The sequence below is a fragment of the Drosophila guanche genome, unplaced genomic scaffold (genome assembly GCF_900245975.1).
Source record: "Drosophila guanche unplaced genomic scaffold, DGUA_6, whole genome shotgun sequence".
NCBI classification, from domain to species: Eukaryota; Metazoa; Arthropoda; class Insecta; order Diptera; family Drosophilidae; genus Drosophila; species Drosophila guanche.
Genome location: NW_022995746.1, coordinates 1,084,250 through 1,111,473, shown reverse-complemented (window position 1 = coordinate 1,111,473; position 27,224 = coordinate 1,084,250). Strand labels below are relative to the sequence as shown.

Here is a 27,224-nt window from a genome sequence, read left to right as displayed (position 1 = left end):
GAACGAGAACTTTGCTTAGCAAAAGTATCTATCTATATCTGTCTATCTATTAGAAGCGCAGCTAGAATTAATTTTTGCTGCGTCGCATCACCATTCGCTCCTTGAGCGAGAGCCGCCCATTCTTTTCCACCTTCGTGGATACATTGCGTCGGGGCTCGATTTGCACTTGTTTTGATTTCTTTTTCCTGTAAATAAACACCATAAACAATAATTAACGGGCCAAACAGCTTCAATGATTTGCGCTCACAATTCATTTATAAGATTCTCAATCTCCTTGCGCCAAATGTCCTTAAAGTCATTGGTGAAATGTGTCCAGCACTCAAAGAACTGATCGGGCGTGCAATCCTCGAGCGTTTGTGTCTCCGGCGAGTAATGATAGAAGCGCATTGTCTCCAGAAACAGCTCCCGGCCATCCTCCAGCATGCGATCCAGCTTGGCCATCGCCGTGTCCGCACTGTCCGTGAATTCCTCCATTTTGGACTTGAAGGGTTCCATTATGTCCTCACTGGAGGCAGCCAGCACCTTGGCCGTGGTGCGCTTGAAGACTAAAAGACAGACTTAATAAAGGAAGCAGCAAGCAGGAGAAGGATCTGGGAACTCACCCATAAATTTCTTTTTCAGCTCATTGATGTGCTTCTCCACATCCTCAAACTTGATCTGTGCGGCACGCTCCACGTCCGCTGGCTCGGGTATGGGCAGACGTATGTCCAGCGGATGGACACCCTCCTTCCGCCGCTGCGCTATGTACGTGCGCACAATGAAGTGGAGGAGCGTGGTCTGCCGCTCCTTGGACTTGACATCCTTCAATTTGCCAAGTATGTCCAGCTTGAAGCCATCCGCTTGGCCCCGCTGCCGGTTGCCACCGTTCATGTAGTTGCCCAGCGTTAGGATGATGGAGAAAACCAATTTGAGATCCTCGCTGTCGATTAGCTGCTGCGACAGCTGCTGTATCGTCTCCAGTTTTCGCAGCTGCTGCGTCAGCGACTCCTCGAACTCGGCCTGGAACACAATGCACGAGATGCGCTCGCTGGCCATCGAGATGAGTGAGATGTCCAGCAGAAACTGCTCGGGTGTATCCAGCGGTATTTCCCCGCCCGCCGCATCCTTGATCTTGTGCAGCTCCTCGTCGCTGGCCTTGATGTGTCCAAAATGCTGCAGCGCCTCGAGGCTCACCACCGATGTGTCCAGATTGTAAATGGCATGCTCGATCTCGCTGGTGGGCACGTGCAGGCTGCGTGAGATGATGCCCACCTTGCGGGAGCGCTCCGGATCGAGCACCTTGATGGATTTGGCTCGCTTCATCTTCACCTCCTTCGGCTTGTTCACCGGCACAATGGCCTGGCGCGAGAAGAGCTCCGTAAACTCCTCAATGTTGTCCAGCGGCGTCTCCTCAATCTCCGTCCAGATCTCCTTTGTGGGTGGAGGCACAACAGGTGCGGCTGGGAGTGCCACTGCTGGAGGCGCCGTGGCTCCCGGCGTGGAGGCGCCACTGCCACTGGCGCTCGTTGTGGGCGCTTCATCGGGCGAGCTGCCGCAGATCTCCGCATTGTCTGTGCTGTCTGTCGAATTTGCTATCGAGGAGGGACGCGGCACGGGCGGCGCCATTGTCACAATGCGCGTCCAATAAAGCGGACGCATGGGCTTTGGCGGGTTAACGGCACTTTTACGCAGCGCTGCAACAGAGGGAAGGAGTGAAAATGATAGCCAGGGGGGGATGAGTGCTGCGCTTACTGTTTGTGCGATGAAACCAATTGCCCTCAGCGGGATCGGGCAGCGGCGCAGGTGAGATCATGGATGGCGGCGGTGGTGGCGGCGCACCAGCAGCAGGTCCAGGCATGGGGGGCGGCGGTGGGCCTCCAAATCCAGGCGGAGGCGGCGGCGGAGGTGCGCCACTGCCAGGCATGGGCGGAGGCGGAGGTGCTCCACTTCCTGGCATAGGTGGAGGCGGGGGTGGAGCTGCACCACTGCCCGGAGGCATGGGCGGAGGCGGCGGCGGTGGTGGTGCACCAGCAAAAGCAGGCGGCGGTGGAGGTGGCGGTGGAGCAGGCGGAGCAGCTAACGCTGGTGCAGGCGGTGGTGCGGGTGCACCCTCTGCCGCTGCACCACAGCGACACGTGCCCTGACATTCAGCTTCCCCCTCCGTTTGCGTCTCGACATCCGCATAGCTTTTGCTCTCCTGCGGCCTGTTGTACTCGTAAATTGTCGCCTCGCTGGCATTGAGCAGCTCCGTGAGATTGACGCAACGTCGGGAGGGACGTCGCGGTGGCTCATCCACGCTGCTCAGCAGCTCATTGACCACCGCATGCACCTCGGCCAGCGTGGCGCAGTTGAGGAGTCGCTTCTTGAGGATTTGCTGCAAAGTCTTTTGTTGGTCGCTGGCTGCGGGCGTGGCCGTTGTTGCCGCTGCAGCTGCTGCTCCTCCCGCTGCCACTGCTCCTGTGGCCACTGCTGCTCCAGCTGTTGCCAGCGAAGATGCCTCCAAGGTACGCTGGCCCGCTGGTGTGCTCGAGAAGGGCCAAGAGGCGACCTTATCCAGTTTGCCGGGTGTGAGGGGCAGCGATGTTGTTGGCTGTTCCGTGTGTGTCCATTGGTACATCTCATACGGCTGAGGGGGAAGAAGGAGGAAGAGTTAGATCAAATTGTATTAGCCCATTGACTTCTAATTGTCGCGACGAGTCGAGTGCTGCAGTGGCACTCCTTCCTTCTCGAGTGAGTCTCGAGTGTGCCACAAGCGACAAGAGCTTAAAAGCAATCCAGGATTGCACGCCCAGGATTCCCTTTATATATCCTTCCTCTTTCCTCTACCTTTGTCTAGTTGAAGCTACTCTGAATGCAAAACTCTCTGGATTGTGCATGTCGCTGTCGCCGTTGACTGCGACTTGGCTTTGGTCCCTCCACGGGAATTGTCTTACTTTTGTTGCTGTTTTCCCCTTTTGTTGGAACATTAGGGTGTTGGGTAGGGACCTAGGGGGAGGAGCTGTGTTCCATGAAAACTTGTGTTGGCATTTCTTTTGCGTGTGTTTAAGTAGAGATTGAAGTTCTCAACTGAGTGAAAAATACTTACTTAAGTTTTATACACACGATTGGGGAATTAGGAATGTTACACAACGGATGTAAGATGCATCATCTGTAGCATCTTGAATATATTGAGTCGAAAAAGTCACTAAAATAGTCTCTTATATGGAGACATAATGTCTCTAACATTCGTGAAGTTTTGCTTAAATTGCACCTTCATTCTTTAGTGATATTCCTTGCCCTTATATGCAGATACTTTCAGCACCTCTCTACTCTACTCTCAAGGTTCCCCTTTGGGTGCTTATTGTGTGGTTCTATTGTGACACTTTTGGGTTTATTTTTTTTGCAATTGTTGTTCCTTTCTCTTGGCCCGTGATTGAATTGTCTGCTTGGGTTACTCTCCTCGTGTTGCTACTTTATCGCATGCAAAACAGCATGCAATTGGCAAACACTCGAGCAAATGAGTGTAAAGTGCGATAAACCCTCACTGGATGACTGAAAGCAAATGCCCTGGAGTGGGTGCTGTAAGACTTCCCGCCAAATGAGGCACATCAAGGCATCAAAGCATCAAAGCATCAAAGCAAGCTGTTGCACTTGATTTGCATCTGTCAGATGCTCAGATTTCTTTGACTGATTAGGGTCTCGGATGCATGAGTGTGAGAACTTATCCGTGAGTGTGGGACTTAATCTATGCACATGTTGCACATACAACATGCAGCGTGTGTGGCAGGGCACGCCACTTGTTGGCGACATAATTAAATTTCAATTACAATTTTAATTGCATTTGTCACAACTGCAAGGAAACTTTTTGGAGTGGGCACAGAACGCGCATAAAGTTCTGTATTTATATAGTTTTTAATTAACAAAATGTTGAAATAAAGCAATTTGGAGAGCATAACTAGCATAACTGAATAATGGTGCAAATATGTTTTTATTAAATGCTCACGGAATGGGCTTTAAAAGAGGCTAAAATAAATAGATTGAGGGCTAAACAGCTCCCTGGCGCTGAATTTTAAGCATGGAAAAGGGGTTTTGATTGAACAAATTGACTTCTTTATGGCAAACAATTTGTTTAAATGAATGACTAAACTTTTATAATATTTCTAAATATTTTAAAGTTAAATGAAAGTTAAATGAAGTTAATTTTTAACCAAAAAAGAGGAACATTTTCATTGCGATTCCTTTGGTTCTGCCTGAAAATAATTATTACTTTATGGCAAACAATTTTTCTAAGTAACTGAATGCCACTTTATATCTGAAAAATATTTTAAAATTGTAACTAAACCACCAACTAATTCCCAACATTTAAATAAATTTCATTTAAAAGGAATTTCCTTCCTCTTCAAGGCCCATTTTAATCTACTTTTAATCCTTTACCATACTAACCATTCCTAACCACTCTATTAATAACACAATGGTATTGGAATCCCTTCAATATAATACTTCCCAATCAACCCACACAATTTCAGTTGCACTTTTGCATTCCACGTTCATGGAAATTATTCCAGCATTAAAGTTTTCTTTGCCCCAAAAGTACAAAAAACAACAACTTTCAACTGAAAGTAATAAAAACGCACAAAAAACTTTCAATGAGCCAAAGGAACCCACCCAAGTCCCTTCTGTTACAGCGAGCAAAAAAAAGGAAAAGAAAATAATGGGCATGGAAATACCCAATAGAAAAGGGAACCCCCCTCTCTACAGAGAGAACAACAAATAAAGTCAATGTCGAAGAACCTTTGGCAGGGATACAACCCAGGGATATATTTCCCCTCTGCGCTCTCCTGCCCCCCTGTCTCATGCTGGCCTGTTGCCCAAAAAGTTGATGATGCGAGCAGAGACATTTGGAGACATCGGAGGAACACCCTGCTCCTGCCTCGCTTGTTACTTGGCAGCCAGTTGTAGAAATTTGTGATATCATAATCTTGAGCTCAAGTATCATCACATAGAAAATCACTTAACGGTGTTGTCTGGCTGTGTGCCTGACTCTGACCTGACTCTACTCGAACTGCTGCTGCTCGACGGCTCGTGGGATTTGAGGTTAAGCTGCTGTGGCTAAAACTTTTGGCCTAAACTAATTTGAGGGCTCTATGCTCGTCTCGTATCTGGTGCTTCATTATTTGTGGCTGTTCTTGTTGCCGTTGGTGTTGCCTTTTGCCTTTGGTGTTGTTTTCCAGCTTGCTTCTCATCTGCCTCCTCCCATGCTGTCGCCTGTCTAATAACACTTAACAGAAACAGGCGCTACAAATGGCAAATGGTAACCAGTTAGTCTCTTAGCCTTCTGCCAGCAATTAAAGCTTTTTCCCCTTTTGGGCCAACTGTTTGTTTATTTAGCTCTTTGGTCAAGTGCCTGCTGGGCTGCTTTGGCTAAACTGTACCTAAGTATGGGCAACTATTATGGAGTCCATTAGGCACAGGCACAGGCACAAGTACTCTGAAGATGGCCAACAGATTGGTTACGAAAAAGAGTTGCACCAAGATGGTGGCCAAAGCGTTTGCTGGAGAGAGAAATGCACTGAGAGAAAAGCTAGCATTTGCTCACTAATTTCCCTCTTTTATCGTGCATGATTTTGAGCTCAAAAAGGATGAGGAAAGTGTAGTACACCTTGGCACTTAAAGACTTGGAAAAATAAAGGAAATTCTTTAGAAAATAAATCTTATTTGAACCCCGTGCATTTTCCCACAAAATCGCAGCACTTTTGCAACCAAATTTGTATCTAAAATGACAAAAATGCTCTCCCAGTGTGGGCAGCACACTCGCCTCGTCCGAATGTCCCACTTTGGTTTCATAATTTTGCATGCAGCAAAACAAGAAGTAGAATCAAACAACAACAAAAGCAACAAACTGCAGCGAGAAATTGTTAATGCAGAGAGAGAGAGAGCCAGTAGCCAGAGTGAAGTTTGGCTTTTGATAGTTGACGTCTGCCGACTGTAAAGTTTTAACAACTTCTGACACTTGCAGACGAGAATGGGGCTAAATGTGGAGGGGAGTGGGCGATGCACAGGGTATCCAGAGGGGCCAGCAGGGTGTCACAAGGGTTAGCTGGACAAACCGCTGAAGCTCGAGCTAAATGAAAGTGCAACCAAAGCTACGACTACTCTCCGGGTTTGTCTTTCATTTCGTTTGCACTTCGCTTCTTTTTTTTGCAATGGAATTGCTAATTTCCGGGGCACAAGTTTGCGGTTCATTTTTGCACAAGTTTTGCCTGGCACCCCCAAGCCCTAAGGATGCCCTCCTCCTGCCACCGCGTATGAGTAACATTAGGGAGACGCCCGTCCAAGCTGGTTGACAGTCCTGCGCCTCGAGGGCAGAGAGACAGAGAGCGAGAAGAGCCTTTATCAATGGGTTTTTGCTGCCTTCAAACGCTAATGACTTGAAACTTAGTTTAGTTTCTGTCCGCCCTTCCCCTTCCTGTGGCTTTTAGTTTTAGTTTTAGTTTTTTTTTGGTTTTTATCCCGCTGTCCAGCTAAACGCGGACTCTCATCATTTCCGCCAGCGCCGTGGCAACATCCGATGCAGTGACTGTCCCGCCCCTTCATCTCGCAGATGACCAATTTCCTGGCCATAAAAGTTCAGTGAACTTACACTGAATCCTGCCGTCGCTGTGCCTCCGCCATCCTGCTGCTGCTGTTGCTGCTGCTGTTCGTTGGAAGAGATCTGCTTGAGTACACCAACATATTTGAGATTATTGCAAAATTGCAGCGCCATCACATTAAATTGTTCCTGCAGCTCCATGGCTGCCATTGTCTTGGGATTGCCCTGCAGTGTGGATATTAGCCATTTCATCAGCATTTGACCTGCAAAAACAAAACGAAAATTAATCAAATTTGATGCACAGATGTTCCAAAAGGCAACAGAAAAACTTCTGCCCCAAAGATTTATGGGTGTGAGACGAGTTGAAGGAATTCGCTAGGAAAAAAAGTAGGCATAAATAAATTTGTGGCTTGAATGCTGATTATTCAGCATAGATTTGGAGCTACTAGAAAATACTCTCATAAATATTTGTAATAGTTAGATAGTTACAGCTTCATTTTAGATAATTTTTGGTGTTTATTTGGGTTTATATCTGGCATAGTTTTGTTAGTTCTCACAAGTCACTTTAATCACAGTTGAGTTTCTGGCATGACTAATGCCTCCAACGATAAGATACAACAAATGAAATTTGCACTGTGGATTGTCCGCAAATTAAAGAAAAATCAATTCAAGTACATATAAATAAATAATGTGAACAAAGGCATATCGAAATTGGTTATTAAGGTTGATATATTTTCAGCCGAACTCATCATCAATGAATTTCTAACACAAATCACTTGAAATAAACACTTTTTGCACATTAAATATGTTCACCAATATTCTTCCATCACCCAGCGACTCTTCTTTTAGGGAAATTCAAACTTTCTTTGTGGCAGAAGAAAAACTTACGCTTGCTGTCAGCGTGTGAGTGGGAAATGGCGCCCAGCTGAGGTTCAGGCGTGGGCGGTAGATTCACGCTAATGCGGACAATGCGTAGGCTAACACTGGTCTCTGTAACATCAGCTGGCAGCGCCTTGGGTCGATTGCTACGTGAACTTTGTGCCTGTGCGGCGGCCAATGACATTAGCTGGAGATCATGAGGAGAGTTCGAGTCCAACAGGAAATCCGTCGCTGGCTGGCGCCATGGTATATCGAGTGGCTGTTCCACTTCAACATCCCAGTTTGGTTTTTGCTCTTTGGCCAGCAGAGAGCACCAGACGTTGCTCAATGTTGCCCCGGACATGTGGAACCGTCTCAAACTAAATCCAAAACTTGACTACTGCAAAACAAACACAGCCGCTGCTTGCCATCGAAATTGAAATGTGTCAAAACTTATCAGCATTATCACTGCCAACATGACAACTGCGACACTACTATACCCAGGTTCATTGATAACAGCGCAAGTCGGAGTAGGTCTACAGCGGTGTGGCCAGTGTGGCCCTGACAAGGTCGCTATTTTCTTTCTTTATCAGTCACGGCTACGACTACGACTACGGTCTATTGGTTGGCTGTCTCTAGGGTTTTTTGTTCGCATTGAATCACCTCTCTAAATTCGTGTGTGTTTAATCAACTTTAAACTGAATTAAAATCAAATGTTTCAAATGCGTCAATGCGTCAATGCGTACACGTCATGGACCCTTTCTTTATGCCAAAAAACATTGTTTTGGCTTTCATTTCGCTCTTCCACAAGATACCGCCATCCGATCATGTTCGAGTGTTATAAAGTCGATTGATACTCGTAGAATCAATGGCCATAAATATAAATTGCTGACAATCGCTGGAGGAAATCTTTATGACTGCTTTTATAAGTAGGTTTAATATATGTTAAAATGAGTTCTTCAATCGTTACTGATTTGCCTGCACTGTAATCAATTTACGCATCATAAGGGACATATTGCATGTTCCCTGCCTATAGCAGCATTTAAGCAGCGCCTAACAGGAGCCTTTTGTTCCTCCATTTTATATATTTACTACTAAAATCTACTACTACTTAAACTTAATTGTTTAATGCTTTTTCAACACTGACTCTAAATGATCTAACGCCTTATCTCATATTATGAGACAAATACAACATTAATCCTGGCGGTTTATTTTCAACGGCTCAGTTTTTCCTAATAGTTCAAAAATACTCAAAATATCTTCTGATCTCTTGGCCGAGATCCCCCAACTATATTAAGTCCATGAAGTACATAACTATTAAGTAAAAAATATATTAAAGTTCGTTAAAAGTCCCAGTCCCAAAAAGACTCCAAAAAGAAACTTCGCAAGAACTCAGCAAGAGAAAAAATGTCTCGGGTTAGAAATGCCAAAACTTGTGATAGACTCGCAAGTGATCGCAAGATGATCACCATCGTCTGTGAACCGGCAGACTAGCAGAAGACGACTCCGACGAAGAAGAAGCAATGAGCGACGAGCATCCACTTTATCGATTCAGAAGACGACAGCGACTCTGAATACGTTCTGAAGTTCTCGGATTAGCAAGGACAAATCGCAAGGGCAGTCTAACAGATTCCAGCAGAGATGCCAGCAGTTCCAATGGAGCCACAAAGTCATCTGCCCAGACATATTCTGCCTGAGGAAATAGTTCAGATAGTAAAGGCCGTCGAGGCGGGTCGGATTGATCTGGTTCGAGCTCGGCTCTTAAACTGCCGCATGCCCGGCCCCACATCCTCTTCACCAACAAGGAATCTAGGTATAATGCTTAAAGCTTACGGAAATAAAAAGATTTAGATCACAAAAATCCAAATTGGAAAATTTTAGATCGCTGATGAGGAAGAAGCAGAAGCAGAAGAATATAAAATAATTTGGGGAAGTGCTAGTGGTTAAATGTAGTTTGTAATAACCAAGAACACTTCTGCGAAAAGCTGAAGCAGCTCAGAAAACCAAAAATAAAATAACGCGTGGCGCGGCTGCGGTTCGCCTTTATATAGCAATCCGCAGGGCAGAGTCGCCATTTGCAAAAATAAATTCGGTGCAGCTGGTCGGCAGTGCTGGCATTATAGCAGATCTCAGAACTAGCTTTTTTTATCATTATTTTAATGGATATCATTTTTTGAAATAAAAGTGCATTTCTTCTAAATTATTCCATATTGCATCAATTTTTTTCTGCAATTTCAATTTCAGCTTTTTTATTTTCAATTATAGCCATTTTTTCATTTATGTCTGAGCCCTTTATTCACTTTGAAATTTTGCCAGCACTGAAGCACAGACGTCGCCGCGCCGAAATTTGTCAGAGCGAGAGAGACATATCGGCTGTCGCTGCACGTGTGTTGCTGCCGAGTAAGCGTTTTTCATTTCTTTCTCTGCTTATTGCTGTGTGCATACTTGTGAACGTGTAAAAGAGACAGATGTATGTACATATCAGCCGTGCTGTTGTTGTTTTTAATTATGGGCTTTTTAGAATTCTCGACGAATGCAGCATTGCTTGTGTCATTTTCGGCGCTTTGCCGTTGAGTGAAGAAAACACAATGTATGTGTGTATGCATGTATGCAGATGTGTACATACGAATGTAAAAACATCTGGCATCTGCACCATCTTTGTTTTGATGTGAATGCACCTTTTGGCATTGCTGAAAATAACTCCATATGGAATATCAAAGAGTAAAACCAACTCAAACTTCAAACAACAGTTCCATAAATACACCCATTTGCCACCAAGAAAATGTCAAGCCTGTCGCTCTGTTCTAACTTCGCATTGTACTCTCATCAGCAGAACAAATATTGAGCTATTGAGCTCACAAGCTCATTAGCCCCAAAAAGTTGATACTAAGGATTGTAGTAGCCCATTCCACCGTACCATTTGCTACTCGCATTGATGATGATGATGATGGTTAAGCGTCGGGCAACAAAGAATATGCCTGGGCTTAGATGATGGTCAACGTTGCCAGCCAGTATGATGCCTCATCATCACCCATCGTCATTGTAGTTGCTTTCTTTTTTTGTGGGGTGTTGTTTCTGTAGTTGGTCTTGCCATTGTTGTAGGTGTTCATCCTGTTGTTGGTTCCGTGTTACTGCCGGCGCGCCCGGTCGCGGCATTGTGGCACAAACGAGTCGGGGTTTGATGAAAACTGCGCCGCGGACGCACAACAAATTTGCATAACTGCTTGCCTGGCACTGCACCACCATCACACCACACCACACCACGACATGCTGCTGCATCCCACACAGAGTAGGGAAAAGATAGGAAAGATGGGTGGTGCAGCAGTGGTTTTTGGCGCCTCACGCATGCATGCGTTGCATTCATCAACGGCAGAGACTCCTCGACACAACCACTCCTCCTCGCTGCTGCACTTTCTGGACGATTCCGACAAACAAAACGGATGAAAATGAAACGATGCTGGGCAAAAACCACAAAGCAGAACGCAGAAATGAAGCAATGAGAGACAGAGAGAGACAGCTGTGGGCAAGAGCGAGGCAGAGCGAAGACATAGAGGCAGCTACTTCGCGCACACTGCGAGAAAAATAAGCTTAGAAATTCTAAGAATTTCCTCCATTTTACGCTCTACTTTACTTTAGAGAAAATCGATATTTAAATTTCGTTTTATTATACCAGCAGGAAGATAAGTCCCGAGCTAAAGGTAGCACCTTTTGAGCGGCATCTTCTGGCCTTTTCCCTCAGTGCACTTATCTCTTACCACCAACAAAATATTGTTTCATTACGCTTTGGCCAAAACATTGTTGCCTGTCGCTATACTTGGCGGCAAAGACCTCCTACTTGATGCTGACTCTGGCATCACAGGCTGCTGCTCATCCTCTTAGCCCCAAGTGCCGAGTGTCCCCAGTATCGCTTCATCCCGAGCATCAACAAGCTGCTGAGGGAACGTGATGTTTTCGAGCATATAAATCAGATTTTTGGATCCCCCCAAAAACGGTCCGCTTCATGCCGGACGTTGGCTGTCGGTCGTCCTGTCTGATGAAAAGTCGCGACAAAAAGCTTCTGTTGCTGCGCTGTGTTCCCCTCCTCCACTGGGCGCTGGTCGCTGGGCAGTGGACACCACGGGTAAGCCACGAAGAATTGATGGCCACTTCAGAGACAATGACGATGGCGACGACAAACGCGACAGGCGACAGGGATACAAGGAGCGACTGCTGCGGATGGACCCTGTCCAGAGCCAGCAAATTGCGTGTCCAGCTATTTCCAGAGGCGTCTGCAGCACCCTCCTACTCCCTGGCTGCAGCTCCACTTCTCCTCTGATGTTTGTCCAGCGAGGCGTTAAAATGTTTGTTTGCATTAATTTGCAGCAGACGGCGACGATGATGACGAGGATCAGCAGCCAGTGGACGGTGCCCACAACGATGAGCTTACCAATTAGCGCCACCATTTTCCCCATTCCTCATCCTTATCCGCCTCCTGCTACTCCACCTCCTCAGTGTTAGCTGGAGGCGTGGCATGTGTCAAAAACTGCGCCTCCCAAAAAACTTGAAAAGCCAACCAAATTTTCGCGCCTCGTTTTAAGCTAAAGTTTTCAACGGTTTGCTAGCCAGAGAAGGTTTGGAATACCCTTTAAGAACTTATCGAGAAAAAGGGTATATTCCGAGCTCAGATATCTCATTTTAGCTCTCAGATATATAAGTAATATTTGGTAAGTTTTTCATCCCTGCTAATTAAGTTGGAAATAATTTCCATTGGAAAATGTTTGCCCTAGTGGTTTAGTCAAAAATATTGTGGCAGCTACAAATGTGAAGATAGTAAGATCAAATTTGGTAAGCGTAACTTTAATATCATTATCTATTTATGTACTAAAAATCAGCTTGATCGAAAAATGTTAGCATCTGGTGTGATGTTTAGCATCATTCTGCCAACAAACATTGAAATTTAATTATAAAATGTGAAGTATGTTGAAGTTTTATATATGAATAGATATTATTCCAACGATCTCTAACAACTAAGCCAACGGGCTTATGACTACAGGCAAAATAAATGCTTCCGATTAAAGATTATTTTCTCTAGTCTCTCATTGCAAAACTAATACCCAAATTCTAATCGGTACTCCCTAGTCGATTGCCCCGCTGTCTTTTTCTTTCACAATTGTTGAAAATAGTTTGCCGTTCGACGGAAAATTTGTGCCTGGAATTTCGAGCACACGCAATAATGCGAACCAGCATCCCACATCTGTATAGAGATGTGTACATATATATCCTTTGGTGGGATTGGGCGTGGCATGTGCTATGGAAATTCTTGTTAGACGATTTTAAAGTCTGAAAGCCCGAAAGTATGCCACTAATTTCGGGAATATGTCAGAAGGTTCTTTCTAGTTTAGCTCGTAGAGTAGTGTGGCAGCATGACTGGGGCATGGCTGACTGGGGCGAGTGGGTTTTTGCACCGACTTCAAACACTTGCAAAATGTGAACCCAACAAAAGTTTTCCCTGTCCCTATATTTACATACACAAATTTCCCAATTATGCAATCATTCAACTTGATTTGGTTTCTTGACTGATTTTCGCTCCACTGTGGAAGTTGAATCAGGGGGAAATTAATTGTTAACTTTAAGCAAACAACAAACGCAATCAAACGTGGGACGAGCACTGCGAATGATTGCAGGGAGTGGTGGGTGGTTTCTTGGGGACTGGGAAAATAAAATTAAATGTTTCCAAAGAAACGACACAAAAGGCAAACAGTTAGTGCGCAAAAATCGCTGTGTTACCTTTATATTTCTCCTTGAATGGGTCTCCGCGTGTCGCCTCCCCACCCTTTCCCTTCTATCGTTCTAGGGATCCGCCTTTGCCTTTGCTGCTGATTTTGGCAACGCTTCACTGGAGTCGCAGATTGAAACATAAAGCGGAAACCCTCTAACCCAGCAGAGGCAACCACAATGGACGAATACTCTTTCAGCAGGTAGGTGGTAGAAAATGAGTTCTTTGGCAGAGACACACAGAGAGAGAGAGAGAGACAATGAAGAAAGGTGGAGCATACTTCATAAGAAGTATGGAACGGTGCCCTTTCAAGGAATATCTGTACACACCTTTATGTCATATGTAGAAATTTCATAAATAATTCCCCTGGAGTCGTGAAAGTTTTTCACCAAACTATTATATGTTTTCTTCTATCGGTTCAAAAGAGGTGAAGCAGGGATTACATTTGCTTCTAATAAAAATGTTTCTCTTCAAAATTACATCTTCAACTTTATATCCGAACAACGTAATTATAATTATGATAAACATCGCTTTTGGATCATAGAAAATGGTAAAAAGGGAATCATTTTTCTCTAATAATGTCTTATTTTTACCTATAGATCATGAAAGTATTATTACTTAAAGTCACCTCCATACACACTCGCATAATAATTATTTCACCTGCACATTCTATTATAAATGCTATCTATAAAAATATTTCTACTGCTGTTTAATGTCACTTTCAGATTATTATTATTACGCACTTTAGAAGTTGCTTTAAATATTCATAGATGTCAGAGAGATTAATATTTACACCAAAACACTCTCTTCATTTGGTATTTCCCAATACCTTAAAGTGCCATTTAGCTACCCAAACCCTCTGACCATTCGTTGATGACTCAAATTTCCCTCCTTTTAGATTTTAGAGTACGAAATGCGAACGAATATTTGGGTAAACTTACCTTCGAACTTTTCATATGCAGCGAAGCTTAACTTTTCCGGTACATAAGATGAGCCGCGACGCGAACCAGTCCCAGAGCCAGAGCCAGCCCCTGTGACGGTGGCACCTGCCAGCTCTGGCAGGGTTGCCAACAGCGACGATGTCGGCGTGGCCAAGAGCGTTGTCTCCTCCATCAATGGCAGCGTATTGGAGGAGCTATTGCCCGCCGCGGACTTCTCGACCGTAAAGCTGGCGACCTTCTTAAGCACATTGCTCGTGAGCAGCGGCGTTGTGGGCGTACCAAATCCAGGGGGTGGCGGCAGCGGCGGCAATGGCAGCTCTGCCATGTCATCCTCCACATTGTCTGACGCTTGAATTGGAGTCGCTGTCGAACTCGGAGTCGGAGTCGGGCTCTGAATCGTCGTCGTCGTTTGAGACTGCACAGGTGTTTGAGATGATTTAAACGAAATTATAACAGTTGATTGCGTTTCCAGCAAGGATGACGACGACGATGATGCTGGAGCAGAAGCCTGTAAAGCGGAGGAGGAGGAGCTGCCTGCTGTTTGAGCTGCTGATGCCACTGCTGATGCTGATGCTCCTGCGAATGAATGAATGACGAGGCAAAAGGCATTAGCTGGATAAATTTGTATAGAATTCACGCACATCCCTCCCCGCCGCACTCTCTGGGAAAATGCTCTCTCAAAGGTGGCGTCCTGTTTAAATGAGTGAAAAATTGTAGATAAATGTACGAGTATTCCGAGCAGTGTGTTTAGAAGTCACTTCACATAATTACTGGTTAAATTGTTGTATTTTTGTTGCTGCCATCCATTTATCATTTGTGTGATTCAATTTGGTTGGGTTTTAAATGGAGTTTACACAGGTTTATAAAGAGCTTTCGGAGGTGCTTACAAGTAGCATGATTTCGAAGAAGACTGTTGCTGATTGGATGGGGAAATGGATGCTTAAGGGATCTGAGAGTTTTGGGTATCGTGTACTGAAGGGAAATATTTTCTGAGGGAGCTGGGAAACTATTAAAAAATTTCCACAATTCAAGGAAGCATCTCAGACATTTTGTCTATAACTTCACTCAACGACTTTGTTGGCAGATCAAGACATATTTTAATATATCCTTTTATCCATCAATTTTTTCTACTTCTCTATCTACATATCCATCCAAGTATTGGTTCATAAATCATTCTATCCATATATATATTTATCTACACAACCATCTATTCATCTATCTACCTGTCTCCTACTTTACGTACTACTTTCCGTAATCTTTAATGTAACTTTCTCAAGCTAAGAACTTCTTCCCTCTACCTTTCTCTCTCCCCCCTATTCCTCACCCACTTTTTATAGTCCCATCCCCCGTAGCACAATCTGTTTTGTATGCCTTTAGTCAATATTTAAATGATTTATACATTCATTAAATCGAAAACACAAACCAGAAGACATAAAAAATTGCCTCGCGCAAACATATAATTTTTCTAGTGCATTAAATCTTCCATTATCCAACACCACCCTGTGTCCCCCAATCAGATTGTGTATTTTAAGGCGGATTCCTGATTTTAGGAAGAAAATTTTTATGGTTCTCCTGTCGCCTGTCGCCTGCCGCCTCCCTCCAAATCCAATCCCACAGTACCCGCTCCGATTGAGTAGACCCAGTGGAGCGCTTATCGTGCGGCCCCCATCATCATTGACTGTGTACCCAAGTGGTTATGCCTCCTCCTGCCTCCTGCCACCCTTCGATTTGCGCGGAATACTCCCGCGTGTATCATTCTATATAACATGATTTAATTAAAATTTAAACTTTACTTTTTCTGCGCTCCTTTTTTTTGTGTTTTTTGTTTTGTTCCCCCGTCGAGGAACAATGGGGAATACGGACTGCAGGAACAACAGGAAAAACAGGAAAAAACGATGGAAGTCCGAAGCCTGAAGCGCCTGTTTCCCCCAATTACCAATCCCCAACCCCTGCCTGCCCTGTCTGCCTGCTTGACTGTTTTTTCCAGCGTTTTCCTGCCTTTCCGGCCAACATTTGGTAAACAATGAAGACGTGTTTGCAATTTTTAAGTTTTCACAAATGTTTTGTTTATTTTTTGGAAAGTATTTTGATACCGCGTAGTATCCTGTGGAGATGCTTGTAACAGGAAGCAAGTTAACGTAGGGATTACAAAGCAGTCGCTGGAGGATTTAAAGGCAGAAAACCATCAGAAGAACATCCTAATTGGTAGAGACATGTGTGACGGTAAAGTAGGAAACAATAACTATGCTCCTTGGGTAATTTTGGATTGAAAATGGATCTTTAAAGCTGCTATCAAGTCTACCTAAGACGCATACAAATCTCTTCTAAATGAATACTTAACCTATGCAGTTGTATCGCCTAATTAGTACATCTATTAAGCAGCAGAAAGCTACTTCATCTGTTCATTTAATTGTGGTAAATTATTTTGTAATGATAACATTTTGTTACAGATCTTAATTCTAATAAATCCAAATACCAAGTATCTCTTAGTCGTTCTGCCTATCATCACTGCCATTCCTAACTTGTATTTTGTTTTAAGGATCATTTTATTTTATTCTTTAGGGTATATACTCCCTGCCCCAAGCAAAGCCAAAGCACGAGCCCTGCCTGACGCGGCCCAAGGCCCGAAAAAGGCAGCGAACCGTGTTCGCATTTTCGCTTTTGTTTATCGAGTCGCAGGAGATGGTCCGCCATCAACGCAATTAGGCAACTGTTTGGGGAGACTGGGTGGGGGCAGGAGGAAGGTATACTGATAGGGATTGGGGGGCAATTATATATTTAAAATATCATGTGAAAGGACACCCTGGGAACGAGTCCTTGCATAAATGTGCCAATAATTACTTTCGGGTCCGTCCTGCTTTCCATCATTCAACATTTTTCAGCATCCGCTGTTGATCGGATCAGTTCGAAAAAACAAAGAAAAAGAGTTCGCTGGTTGGGGGTTTTTTTGGGGCTGGCTTTAAGGGCGACTGTTGCTGCATGAGTTAATTAAAAAACTTTGAATTAAGGTTCTGGGCATGCCATGCCCCTTTTCTCTGTTTCTTGTGTGTGTTTGTGGGTGTGTTTGTTGTGTAAAGGTTTTCTCCGAGTTGGTTAAGAACTTTCTCAAGTTCATGAAGTTTTTATGGTTTTTTTGGGCGTACACAAGGTATGGCAAACATTAGCGAAAATACTAATGATTATGGTTTTATTTGGCGTATGGGTTATGGTTTCCTTTTGCTAGCAGAAATGAGTCTAAAAAATTAGCTTTTAAATCTTAAATATTTAACTATTTTCATTGTGTATTTCATTGCATTTCTGTCTTGTTTGTGGGATTAAAACTGTTTGAATTTAAATGATTTATTTGTCTAAATTAATTTTAAAATTAAGCAACATTCAAGTTACAATGGAAAATCAATAATTATCGATGACTTGCAACTGTTAACTCTACTATTTTGACCATTTTAGCATTATTTATAGGAGTTCTTAAAATTCAATAAAAATATTATTCAACTTAATAAACTCCCTGAAACTCCCAATCGCTACACATCTGCAAATCAATCGTTATTTTATGCTTCACTTTCCATTTCCATTCCATATTTTCTCTTCCCAAATCGTAAATGTCCTAAGCTGAGACTTTTCTTTAAACTTTTACCCCCACTACCCCTACCCACAGCTCTAGAGGTTTTCGCTCTTGCAACTTGTTGGTGTGTTTTCCCAGGCACTTCAATTATGTGCCAACAGAAAAGAGACAGAAAGACAGACAGATAGTAGAGCTTGAACTAGAGGGAAGGGAGCGGACGGGGGCAGCACTCCAACCAACAGTTTGACAAGCACTCCAGGCCCAAGCCGTATTTACCTTTGAAATTGGCGCAGAGAGCAACAAGCGGCATGTCACGACAACAACAACCAAAAAAGGGACAGGACAAGCTTTTAGGACACGGTTTTTTTCGGACTGAAGGACCACTCAGTAGAGCACACACTGGCACACACACACACACATGTGTGGCATACGGCTACAAGTGGGGGCACAACAAACAAGCAACGGCATGGGGCCTCAAGATTGGGTTCACTGGGAACAAAAAAAACAAAAGTCTTACTTTAAAGTTTAGATTCTTACCTGTTTCCTGTGTGGGAGGTGGCGGCGTTGGACAAACGGCGGCTGTGAAACGCGATGACAGGTTCTGCAGTTCCACCTTCTTGGACTTGGACACATTGAAGAGTTCGCCATTGCCCAGAGTCGAGTCTACTCTGGTGATTCCTGGCGCACCGCTGCTCTCCATATTGCCACCACCTGCTGTAGGTGGCGGTGGTGTTGCGGTGCTGCCCAGCACCTGGGCCAGCTTCTTGCCCAACTGCAGGGCCATTAGCTCGTCTGGGGAACCCTCTGATGCTGGATTCCGCTCCTCCGCATCCGCCGACTCCCTCCGATCATTGGCTATATGAAGGTACGATATGGGCGTAAGGCTCAGGCAGGCCAACTTATCCGCTCGACAACGACGCTGCAGCTCAAGCACCGCCTTGGCTGTGCTCGGCGAGAGCGTGTCCACCGATGTCACGCTGATCTCACTCAAAGGGCGATCCCGTTTCGGAAGACCGGCTCCTGCTGCCTCCGCTTTGTGTGCCTGCAGGTAATCCTTGGGTACAAGCAGCGCATCCACTGGATCTGTGAATAGGGAATCATTGCTTGAGCATGAGGTGCACAACGATCTCTGATCATGGTCAAAGGGATGGCTATGATGATTTGAATGTTGATAATAGCGATGCTGGCTATGCAGATAGCATCGTGGATGATGACGCTGCTGCTGTTGTTGCTCTTGGTGCGTCAGAGTGTCACTCGAGGCATAGCAGCAGGAGTTGTCGCTCACACAATTGTAGTACTCTAGAGAATCGGTATAGTCCAAACTGACCACGTCGTCTATACATATGTCCGTTGGTAGGGTATAGAGTAAGACATACAGGATAGAAAGATTAAGTTTTAAAGATGATAGAAAAACTTATAGAGGAAAGTTTATGTCAGAAATCTAGACAACAGAATGCAGAAAAATATGAGAAAACAACTAGGAAAAATAAAAATTCAATGGAGAGTTGAGAGAAACTAAAGAACTTCAAGAAAATATATGAACATATATTACATTAGAAAACTTTCGATGATTTATAGACTATTCCAGGTTTAAACCAAACAAATTGAACGAAAATACTAAATATTACCAAAAATATCAAATGGCAGCCTATGATATGTCTTTAATGGGATCCCAACTTAAATAACTTTTAATTTAATACAACTTAAGCGTACTCAATGCCTTCAATAACTGTTCTTCATAGCGTAATAATTCAAAAAGCTAAAGATATAATCGTGCTAATCCCGGGTGATCTAACTCCCCAAATATTTCACAAATTAATGAAAAAGTCTGCCAACTGTTCCTCCTTTCTCGCTTGATTTATGTTTATGTCCCATGGGAAGAGGATTGATGGCTCATTCACAAAACAAAAGTAAAACGACATGTGTAGAAAATAATAATTAAACAAAAGTAAATACTCGTAAAAGAAGGCGCCACTGGAACGCCAAAAGAGAGTGAGCGTGAGAGAGAGTGAACGTAAGAGCGTAACGGAGAAAAGCAACGCTCTCAGAGAGAGAGAGAGAGAGAGAGAGAGAGTGTGTGTGGTGCTCCTCCGCTTTGACTGGAAATCAGAAACCGAAACCGAAACAGACGCAAAATTATGAAAATCCATATGGAAAATGGTCAATAAAAGAAAAGCCGCAAACAAAGCACACAATAAACAACAACACAAAAAAAGGTGTGCACAAGGCAAAGAAATATGAAAAGTGAGGGTTCGAGTGAGGGCCGATAGCGAGGTGAGGTCAAAGAAAATCCGCCTCAACACACACAAAAATAAACAAAGAAAAGTGTACAAAATAGAACTGAAAACTGGTTTCGGTTATGGGTCTGTCTTCCTACAAGAAGGGTTCGACGAGGGCAGCGCGGCAGAGAGGGGTAGGCTACCAACGCGTTGGCGTCAGTTTATACTCCCTCTTGTGTTCTCCCTATATCTCCTCTCGTTCCACACGCACACCATTTGTAATGCACTTTAAAGAGAGTTGTTTGGTTTAGGAAGGTGTTTGCGAAGCATCAGCGATCTCAGCCAGCTTATGAGCGTGATAGGCTTCGAAAATATGCCTCGAACTAAAATAATTCCACAAACTGTTCACATTTCTCTTAATATATATTTTTACATTACTCGTCACTTGTTTTCACATATCACATCGCATTCAAGGGTATGACACCCTTCGGTCTGCCAACTTTCAACCTGCCCTCTGGTGTTTCGTGTTTAATTTGTTGTCCATGAACAATTAAAGCAAATTGAGAGCAAAACAAAAGGCCAAAAAAAAACCAAAAGATGGACAAAGAGATAACAAAGGAAAAGGCTCTGCCTCTGGTAAGTTCGAGTCAAAAAGAGGCAGAAAAGGAAGATATAATAGCTTGAAAATGTAACCGTGTTTAGACACCTGTAGATGTTTGTTGCTTCTATGTAGTTGTTGGCAGCAAATTAGCTAATGGCATTTGTCAAGCACCGCGGCGCACTCGGCCCGGCGAACACAATTTGTCACTTTTCACTGATTTTTCACCGTATTATTTGTGTTATTTTTTCACTCCGTTTCGTTTGCCGTCGCTGGCCGTTGGGTTCGAACCGATCTGCGCGGAAGCGGGCTCAAAAAGTTAATAACAACCAACTGGTTTCCAGAAGGGGGGCTCACCAGACTGGAAAGAGCCACAAAAACAACGCTGGAAAGTCGAAAAGCCGCACACAGAAAACAGATAGAGAGCGAGAGAGAGTGAACGTACCGGGAGAGTAAATATGAGAGCGTGGCAGCAAGAGAGCAAACGAACAGCTCGAGCGAGAGAGCGTTGGCGGTCTTAAGCTCGAATTACATGAAACGAAAGCAGAGCAGAAAGGCAGGCAAACAAAAGGGGAACGATGATCGACTAAGGAATGTTCTATAAGCAGTAGACGATCTGACGATTATCGAAAATGAGTGAAGATATTCCGTATTTCTTTTAAATTTAATTCACCGTTTCACACATCGATATCTTCAATTTTCAATAAATTATCAATGTTATGAGTAAAATATATAAAAACAGGAATAATGAAGTTATGTATAAAACAACATTAATAAACACAGTTGCAGGTGTCAAGTCATAGTTCTGCAGTTTGGCACAAATTTCGACCAACCCTAAATGCCCACCTTTTTTCCGTATGCCCATTACAGAAGCAGAGCAGCAACGTCCGTCAAAGTGTGCATGGGTGTTTGTGCATGTGTGTGCGCTTACCTAAAACTGCAGCTTCGCTGCCGTTTGTTGTTGCTTTCGATGCTTGTACTGCAGCTTCGCCTGCGTTTGTTGTTGCTTTCGTTGCTTCTGGTTCTGCTTCTATAGCTTTCGTTGCTTCTTGTGCTGATGCTGTAGCTTTCGTTGATTCGAGTGCTTTTGCAGCTACTGCTGTCTCAATTGTGTCGACCAAAAAGCCTTCAATGAAAGCTTCATCCGAATGATCAGCCATATCGTACTTTCCCCTTCTCATGGGTTTTATAGGTGGCTGTGGTGCCGTTCGACGCTTGCGCGGCTGCTGAGTGGTGGGCAGAGCTTCAGCTTGCAGCAGCCGCCGGCCCTTCAGAATCGCTTCACCTTCCTCCTGTGCCTGATCATCCCACTTCCCGTCTTCCTCTGCTGTACTTTTTCGCAGCTTTGTGGACAGCTGACAGAGCTGTGTTAGGCTGCAGAGTTGTTGTTGCTCTTGCAGCTCCTGTTGTCCCTTTTGTTGTTTCTTGAGACGCGGCGGTTTGATGGGCACTTTTTGGGGAAAAATATGCATACTTTTGGGCTTACGCATTTTCGAACCAATTTTCCACAGCACCACAGCAGTGGCCACTGCGGTGGCTATCCGGCAAAGCCACTCTCGAATTTTCATGACATTATTTAAGAATTTCTTTGTCTATGTAAGTATTACTATGCCCACGGGCAGTTTTTAGCCCTAAAGTTTTGTTTTAATCGTAAAATGTGGCACCATTTTCAGGGAATAATGTTTGGAACCCCAAAGACAATCCGAGCTCCATAAGGTGCAGATTTAATTTTGAATTTTGTAGCGAAAATTATGTGTCAAAAAGCGAACATGACAATTTTGAGCTATGTTGCTGAGGTTAGGGATCCAATGATCCAAGGAATATATTTATTGGGAAGCAGCCAAGATTTGAAGGAAGTTACCACAAAACTTCACAGATTATTAAAAGATTTTACAGCAAAAATCAGCCACTAGTCTATAGGGCGGTCATTCCCCATCGTTTAGTGCTGAAAATCAGCAACTAAAAATCGAGTTTCCATGCGTAATCCTCTTAAACGGATTACACTCTCCACTAGCCCACTAATACGATTTCCACACACAGCATAATGTTCATTGAAATTCATTCAAAAATGCAGCCAAAAGTATGCGAAAACGAATTTTCGGGTTTGAATATCCATGCCAGCAATGTGGGTACTACTTAAACACGGCTCAATTATTGCATTATTATAACAAATTGTAAACAGCATTAAACAGTTGTTAAAACAGACACAGGCAGAGGAGACAGGCAACAAGGGGTTAAAGTGAGCGAGAGAGATATATACAGAATGAGCGAGCAACAGAGAGGGACATAGAGATGTAGATGAGTGAGATGGCGATAAAAGTTTACAACTTTTACATGGAAAATGTACAAGCAAAACTATTAAAACTAATTGCCATAAATATTAGCGGCCAGCCCACGTGCCATGCCCGAAAAACTTTTCCACTGTAATGTGTTCTCACTCTATGGGTGTGTGTGTGTGTGTGTGAAGAGAGTGAGAAAGGCAGCTTAATTGAGCACGTGTTGCCTCTCCCTCCCGCAGGCAGCAATTGCCGAAAAAAAAGAAAACGGAACCAAAAACTAAGCCAAAACTCAACCAGCAGCGACCCCCACCCAAGCACCTCACACGCTGTTTCAGCAACTGCCGAACACGTTGCCTCTTCGACTCTCATACTCCACCCCAAAAACTCCTCACACTCTGCCCACACCCAACTCTCATATGCTGCCCCACACTATCCACCGAAAAGCCTTTTATTTGGTGGGTTCCATTGGGTGCTACACTGTGCTGCTGGATATGTGGCTTTCGCGTGGAAGTGCTTGGGTAATGGGATAAGGAAGCGGGCGAATATTTGTTCTTAGCTGTGTGGACCAACGAGTTTATATTTTAGATGTTAATTGGTTAAAAAGATCTGGCTGGTAATCAGAAAAACTTTGGAGCATGGCGATACGACTCAAAGAACTTGACAAACGAGCTATGAAAGCTATCGTATAAGAGACCTTCAACAGCTCTATGAAAGCGGCATGTCAACGCATTTTTCTAAAAGGTTCCCTCAATATCCATGCAGGCGCTACCTTTTAAAACTTGTTACAAACGATCCATTTATAGTTATGGCAGAATAATCTGTTGTAACCCCCTGTCGTTATCAAAGCTGAATCATGATTGCCATCAGAAGTGATTCTATTCTTGAAGGATTCTTCTTTTATAAGTGCCCCTTCCGTCTGTTAAATGCCACCAATTGACTCCTTTATTCTCTTTCTTGAGATTTTTGACAAATGCCCAAGGATTGTGGCCCTTCAGCCCCTTTAGCCCACCCATATTCCTCTTCTTTTACCAACTTCCCGAATCTTGGCCCACATGAATTATGAATTTATGCATTGAAAGAGGCCCGACAACAGCTGCCTGTGTGTGAGTGAGCGAATGAATGAATGAATTGAGTGTGGGTGTGGGTGGTCCAAGGAGCTCGGGAGGTATCATCTCTCATCGCCTAAAAGGGAATATTTGATAGCGAGGGCTCGAGAGGCCCTGCTCCTTTAGCAGCAGGTCCTGTGGCACGTTTTGGATTTTTCGTTGATTTGATTTTAGACTTTGGCCCGCACGCTGCAAGCCAAAAGCTTCATGCAGTCGGCTGGCGGCGAGGCTGAGAGGCCTGGGGGCATGATGGAGCATCTCTCTTTTTCGCCTCTGAATTGCTTTTTGATATCCTTCAGCCTTGAACGCGTTTTTCGCGTCTTTGAAAAGCGCGCAGAAATTCCCAGGCACAATACGTATAGAAAAGAACCCGCTGCGAAACAAAAACAAACCCGAGGATAAAACGTTTTCCCGCGTTCGTTCTTTTGGTGCAAATTTGAATGTATTTGATGCACTTTGAAGTACAAAGGGTAGCACGGCTAAGGCAGGAGGTTTGTCCTTTGAGAATCGAATTTTTTCAGAGAGTTTTTCATACTTAAAGTTTCGAAAATAATGTCAAGCAACTCAGGAAACCTTTTCTGCAAATAAGACACTTATATACCTTTTTTTTTATAATAACTAAATCGAATTCTTCGCGAAAATGCCGCCTAACCAACCGAGGGGCACTGCTGCATGACGCTCTGCACGCATAATCAAACTGGTGGCTTTCTGTTTATCCTTGAAACTATTTTCCCCACCCAATTAGAGCATTTCATCGTTCACTTTCCGCATGTGCCACAATCCTTTCCCTCCTCGTTTCTTTTCTCACAAATTTTCCAGCTTTGAGTGATTTTTTTTGGCGTAAATATGTCTTTCTGTGTGTGCGTGTGCGTGTGTGTGTTGTTTTTTAAGTATTGAGGAAAAGTCAGTAGCCTGCAGCTTTTTGAACTCGACGCGTTTTTCTTATGGCTGTTAATAGACAGTCGTGAGTTTTTGAAGTGGGTCGCTGCTTTTGCCACGTTATGCATCTGTTCATGCTCCCCACCCAGAAAGAATGTTCTCTCCACCACCACCAATCTCTTCCCAGTTTTGGCCTTCAGTTTTGGGTTCTGTTTTGTGTTTTTCGGTTCCTAAGTTTCTGTCTGGTGTGTTGAGTTATGACTGGGAACGTGCTCGCTTTGAGCGCTGCTTCAGTCTGCAGAGAGGCTGCGAGGGGAGGAAAGGGTCCTCTTTTAATATTTTTAAAGGAAACATCTTAAAGATTTCACATGAATAACTAAAATCTATAAATTTTTGATTCGTACGTAACAAGCGAATGGAAAACTTTTGAGTACAAAATATTGTATATATTTTTTTTGCCCAGGCAAAATGCCAATAAGTTACAAGAAGCCTCGCAAAAACTCTCAAGTTTTTTTTGCTCAGCCGTCGATGAGGGATGGTTGTTGCCCCAGACCGAACGAAGGTGCCACAAAAACAACAACCAGTAGTGGCAGGCGCAACCAAGGGGCACGAAAAGTGAGCGCTCTAAAATTCAGAAAGTCAAGCGGTAGGTCCTGGTTAGGTCCTAAGGTTAGAGGTGGTAGGGTTGAGGTGGCCTTTGGGGGGTTGCGAGTGTAGAAATTTCATAAAAAACTTCAATGAAAAGTTTATATTTTTCTCGTATCGTATCGTTTCGTTCTGCTTCTGCCTTTGCTCTTTTTTTATTGTGTTACAGGGGAACCTGCCAGAAAATTCTTATTTAAACTACGCTTAAATTGCAATAAAGTCGAGTTTCAGACAGGCAAAGATAGAGCGAGGGAGAGAGAGAGTTGAATGTGCAGTGCGTTTCATTGTTGTCAGGGTGCTAATATTTGGGTAAATATAAAGGCTTTATTCTACGAGCTGCTATGTTGGGATATAAAAAAGAATTCAAATAGATTTATCGATTATTTTTCGAATTGATTTCAAAAATATCGACCGATATGCTTATCCGATAAACCCCGTCTTTTATATCGCTTTCGAAGCGTTTAATAGCAATCAATAACAACAGAGAGAGAGAGAAAGGACTCCCTTTCCTCACAGCCGCCCTACACTGCCGTCACGCACTGTCCTCTAAAGTATAGCGTTGCCAGAGCTGTATATTAAAACAAAAGTCAGACAAAAAAAGTTGCATATAAAAAAGAGAGTAAAACCCCTAAACGAACAATAGAAGGTACAACAATAACAACAACAACAACAAAAGTTGCCGCATTGAAAAATGCAAGAGGTCAATTTGGTGAAGGGTCACGTTGAAGGAAAGCGAGGGAGCAGGGGAAGAAAACATCGAGGAAAGCTGACTAACTGAAATGTGATGCACAGCAACAACAACAAGAACATTTACAACAACCAGAGGAATTTCAACAACAACAAAAATAAAGTTCGAAGAACTTAAACAACGAAAAGTCAACAATAAGAAAGGAAAACTAGTTTAAACCAGAAGTTTTTAAAACCTTTTGCAAATATGACGGGAAACTGTACTTTTATTGATTATTTTACATGTAAAAAAGTATTCGATAGATTCGATAAATGCTGCACAAATTAGTGATACGATTTGGCAGATTAAATTTGTTAAATTGTTATAAAAATCCATGCCAGACCAAAGGAAATTGACATGTAGCGACTTGGTTGTTCTTTGAAATCAATACATTGAAATATCGATATCCACCGATAAGTAGACTCGATTACAGAGCGTTGCATTTGGCCTTATCGACTCAACTAACTCTGATCTAATAAAAAACCCGCTGAAATTCATGTTACCCTCTGCCAAAGGGTATAAAATGCGACCCCCGAAAGATCAAAAATAAAGTAAACAACAAAAAATCAACGGCAACAGCAAGAACAATAATAGTAAAAACAACAACACTATAAGCTACAACAACAAAACACACAATAAAAGGATGGGTGGGAGAGAGAGGAAAAAGTTTCGGAAAATTGACTTACGAAAATCTATTTGTTCTGCGCTGGCATCCAATTGTCCATGCTCCACTGCCGCTGTGGTCCAATCCCCAAGCACCGCAATTCCCTCTCCTGCATCGGCGCTGCTGGCAACCGCTTCTCCTGCTCCCGAATTGGATCTCACTTTTGGATGCAGGAATGCCTCCCGTATGCGTTTCTGTCCCACCAGGCGACCGAGCACCCGCACTCGACTGCGATGCTCCACCAAAGTGCCGCCACCCAGGACCAGGGGCGATGCCCCGCCACCGCCGCCAATACCCAGGCGGACTAGACTACCACCTGGCGGCGGCTGTGACTTTTCATCGCCAGTTGTGGCACGGTTCTGCGAGTTTCCCATGTTGAACGATTTTCCAGTATCTGCTGTCGGCTTTGCTTTTGGCTGCGTTTGCTGCTGCTGCTGCTGCTGT

At 43.8% G+C, this 27,224-nt stretch overlaps 1 protein-coding gene across 6 annotated transcripts; it reads right to left on the bottom strand.

Annotated features, from left to right (window-relative positions):
- Positions 1-17: 17 nt before the first annotated feature.
- Positions 18-27,224, bottom strand: LOC117582259 (protein cappuccino). Of its 6 annotated transcripts, none has more exons than XM_034269873.1 (9): positions 26,803-27,224; positions 21,412-21,930; positions 18,201-18,998; positions 14,102-14,677; positions 6,599-6,810; positions 1,732-2,605; positions 603-1,673; positions 248-545; positions 18-185 (listed from the first exon to the last, which is right to left on the bottom strand). In XM_034269873.1, exons 1-9 carry the CDS (start codon positions 27,152-27,154, stop codon positions 68-70), a joined length of 4,818 nt encoding a protein of 1,605 aa, XP_034125764.1. In that variant the 5' UTR covers positions 27,155-27,224; the 3' UTR covers positions 18-67. The 6 variants fall into 6 exon arrangements, with proteins under 6 accessions (XP_034125764.1, XP_034125765.1, XP_034125766.1 ...); XM_034269874.1 differs by having other exon boundaries at positions 19-185; positions 18,201-18,746; positions 26,803-27,223; XM_034269875.1 differs by lacking the exon at positions 21,412-21,930 and having other exon boundaries at positions 19-185; positions 26,803-27,221.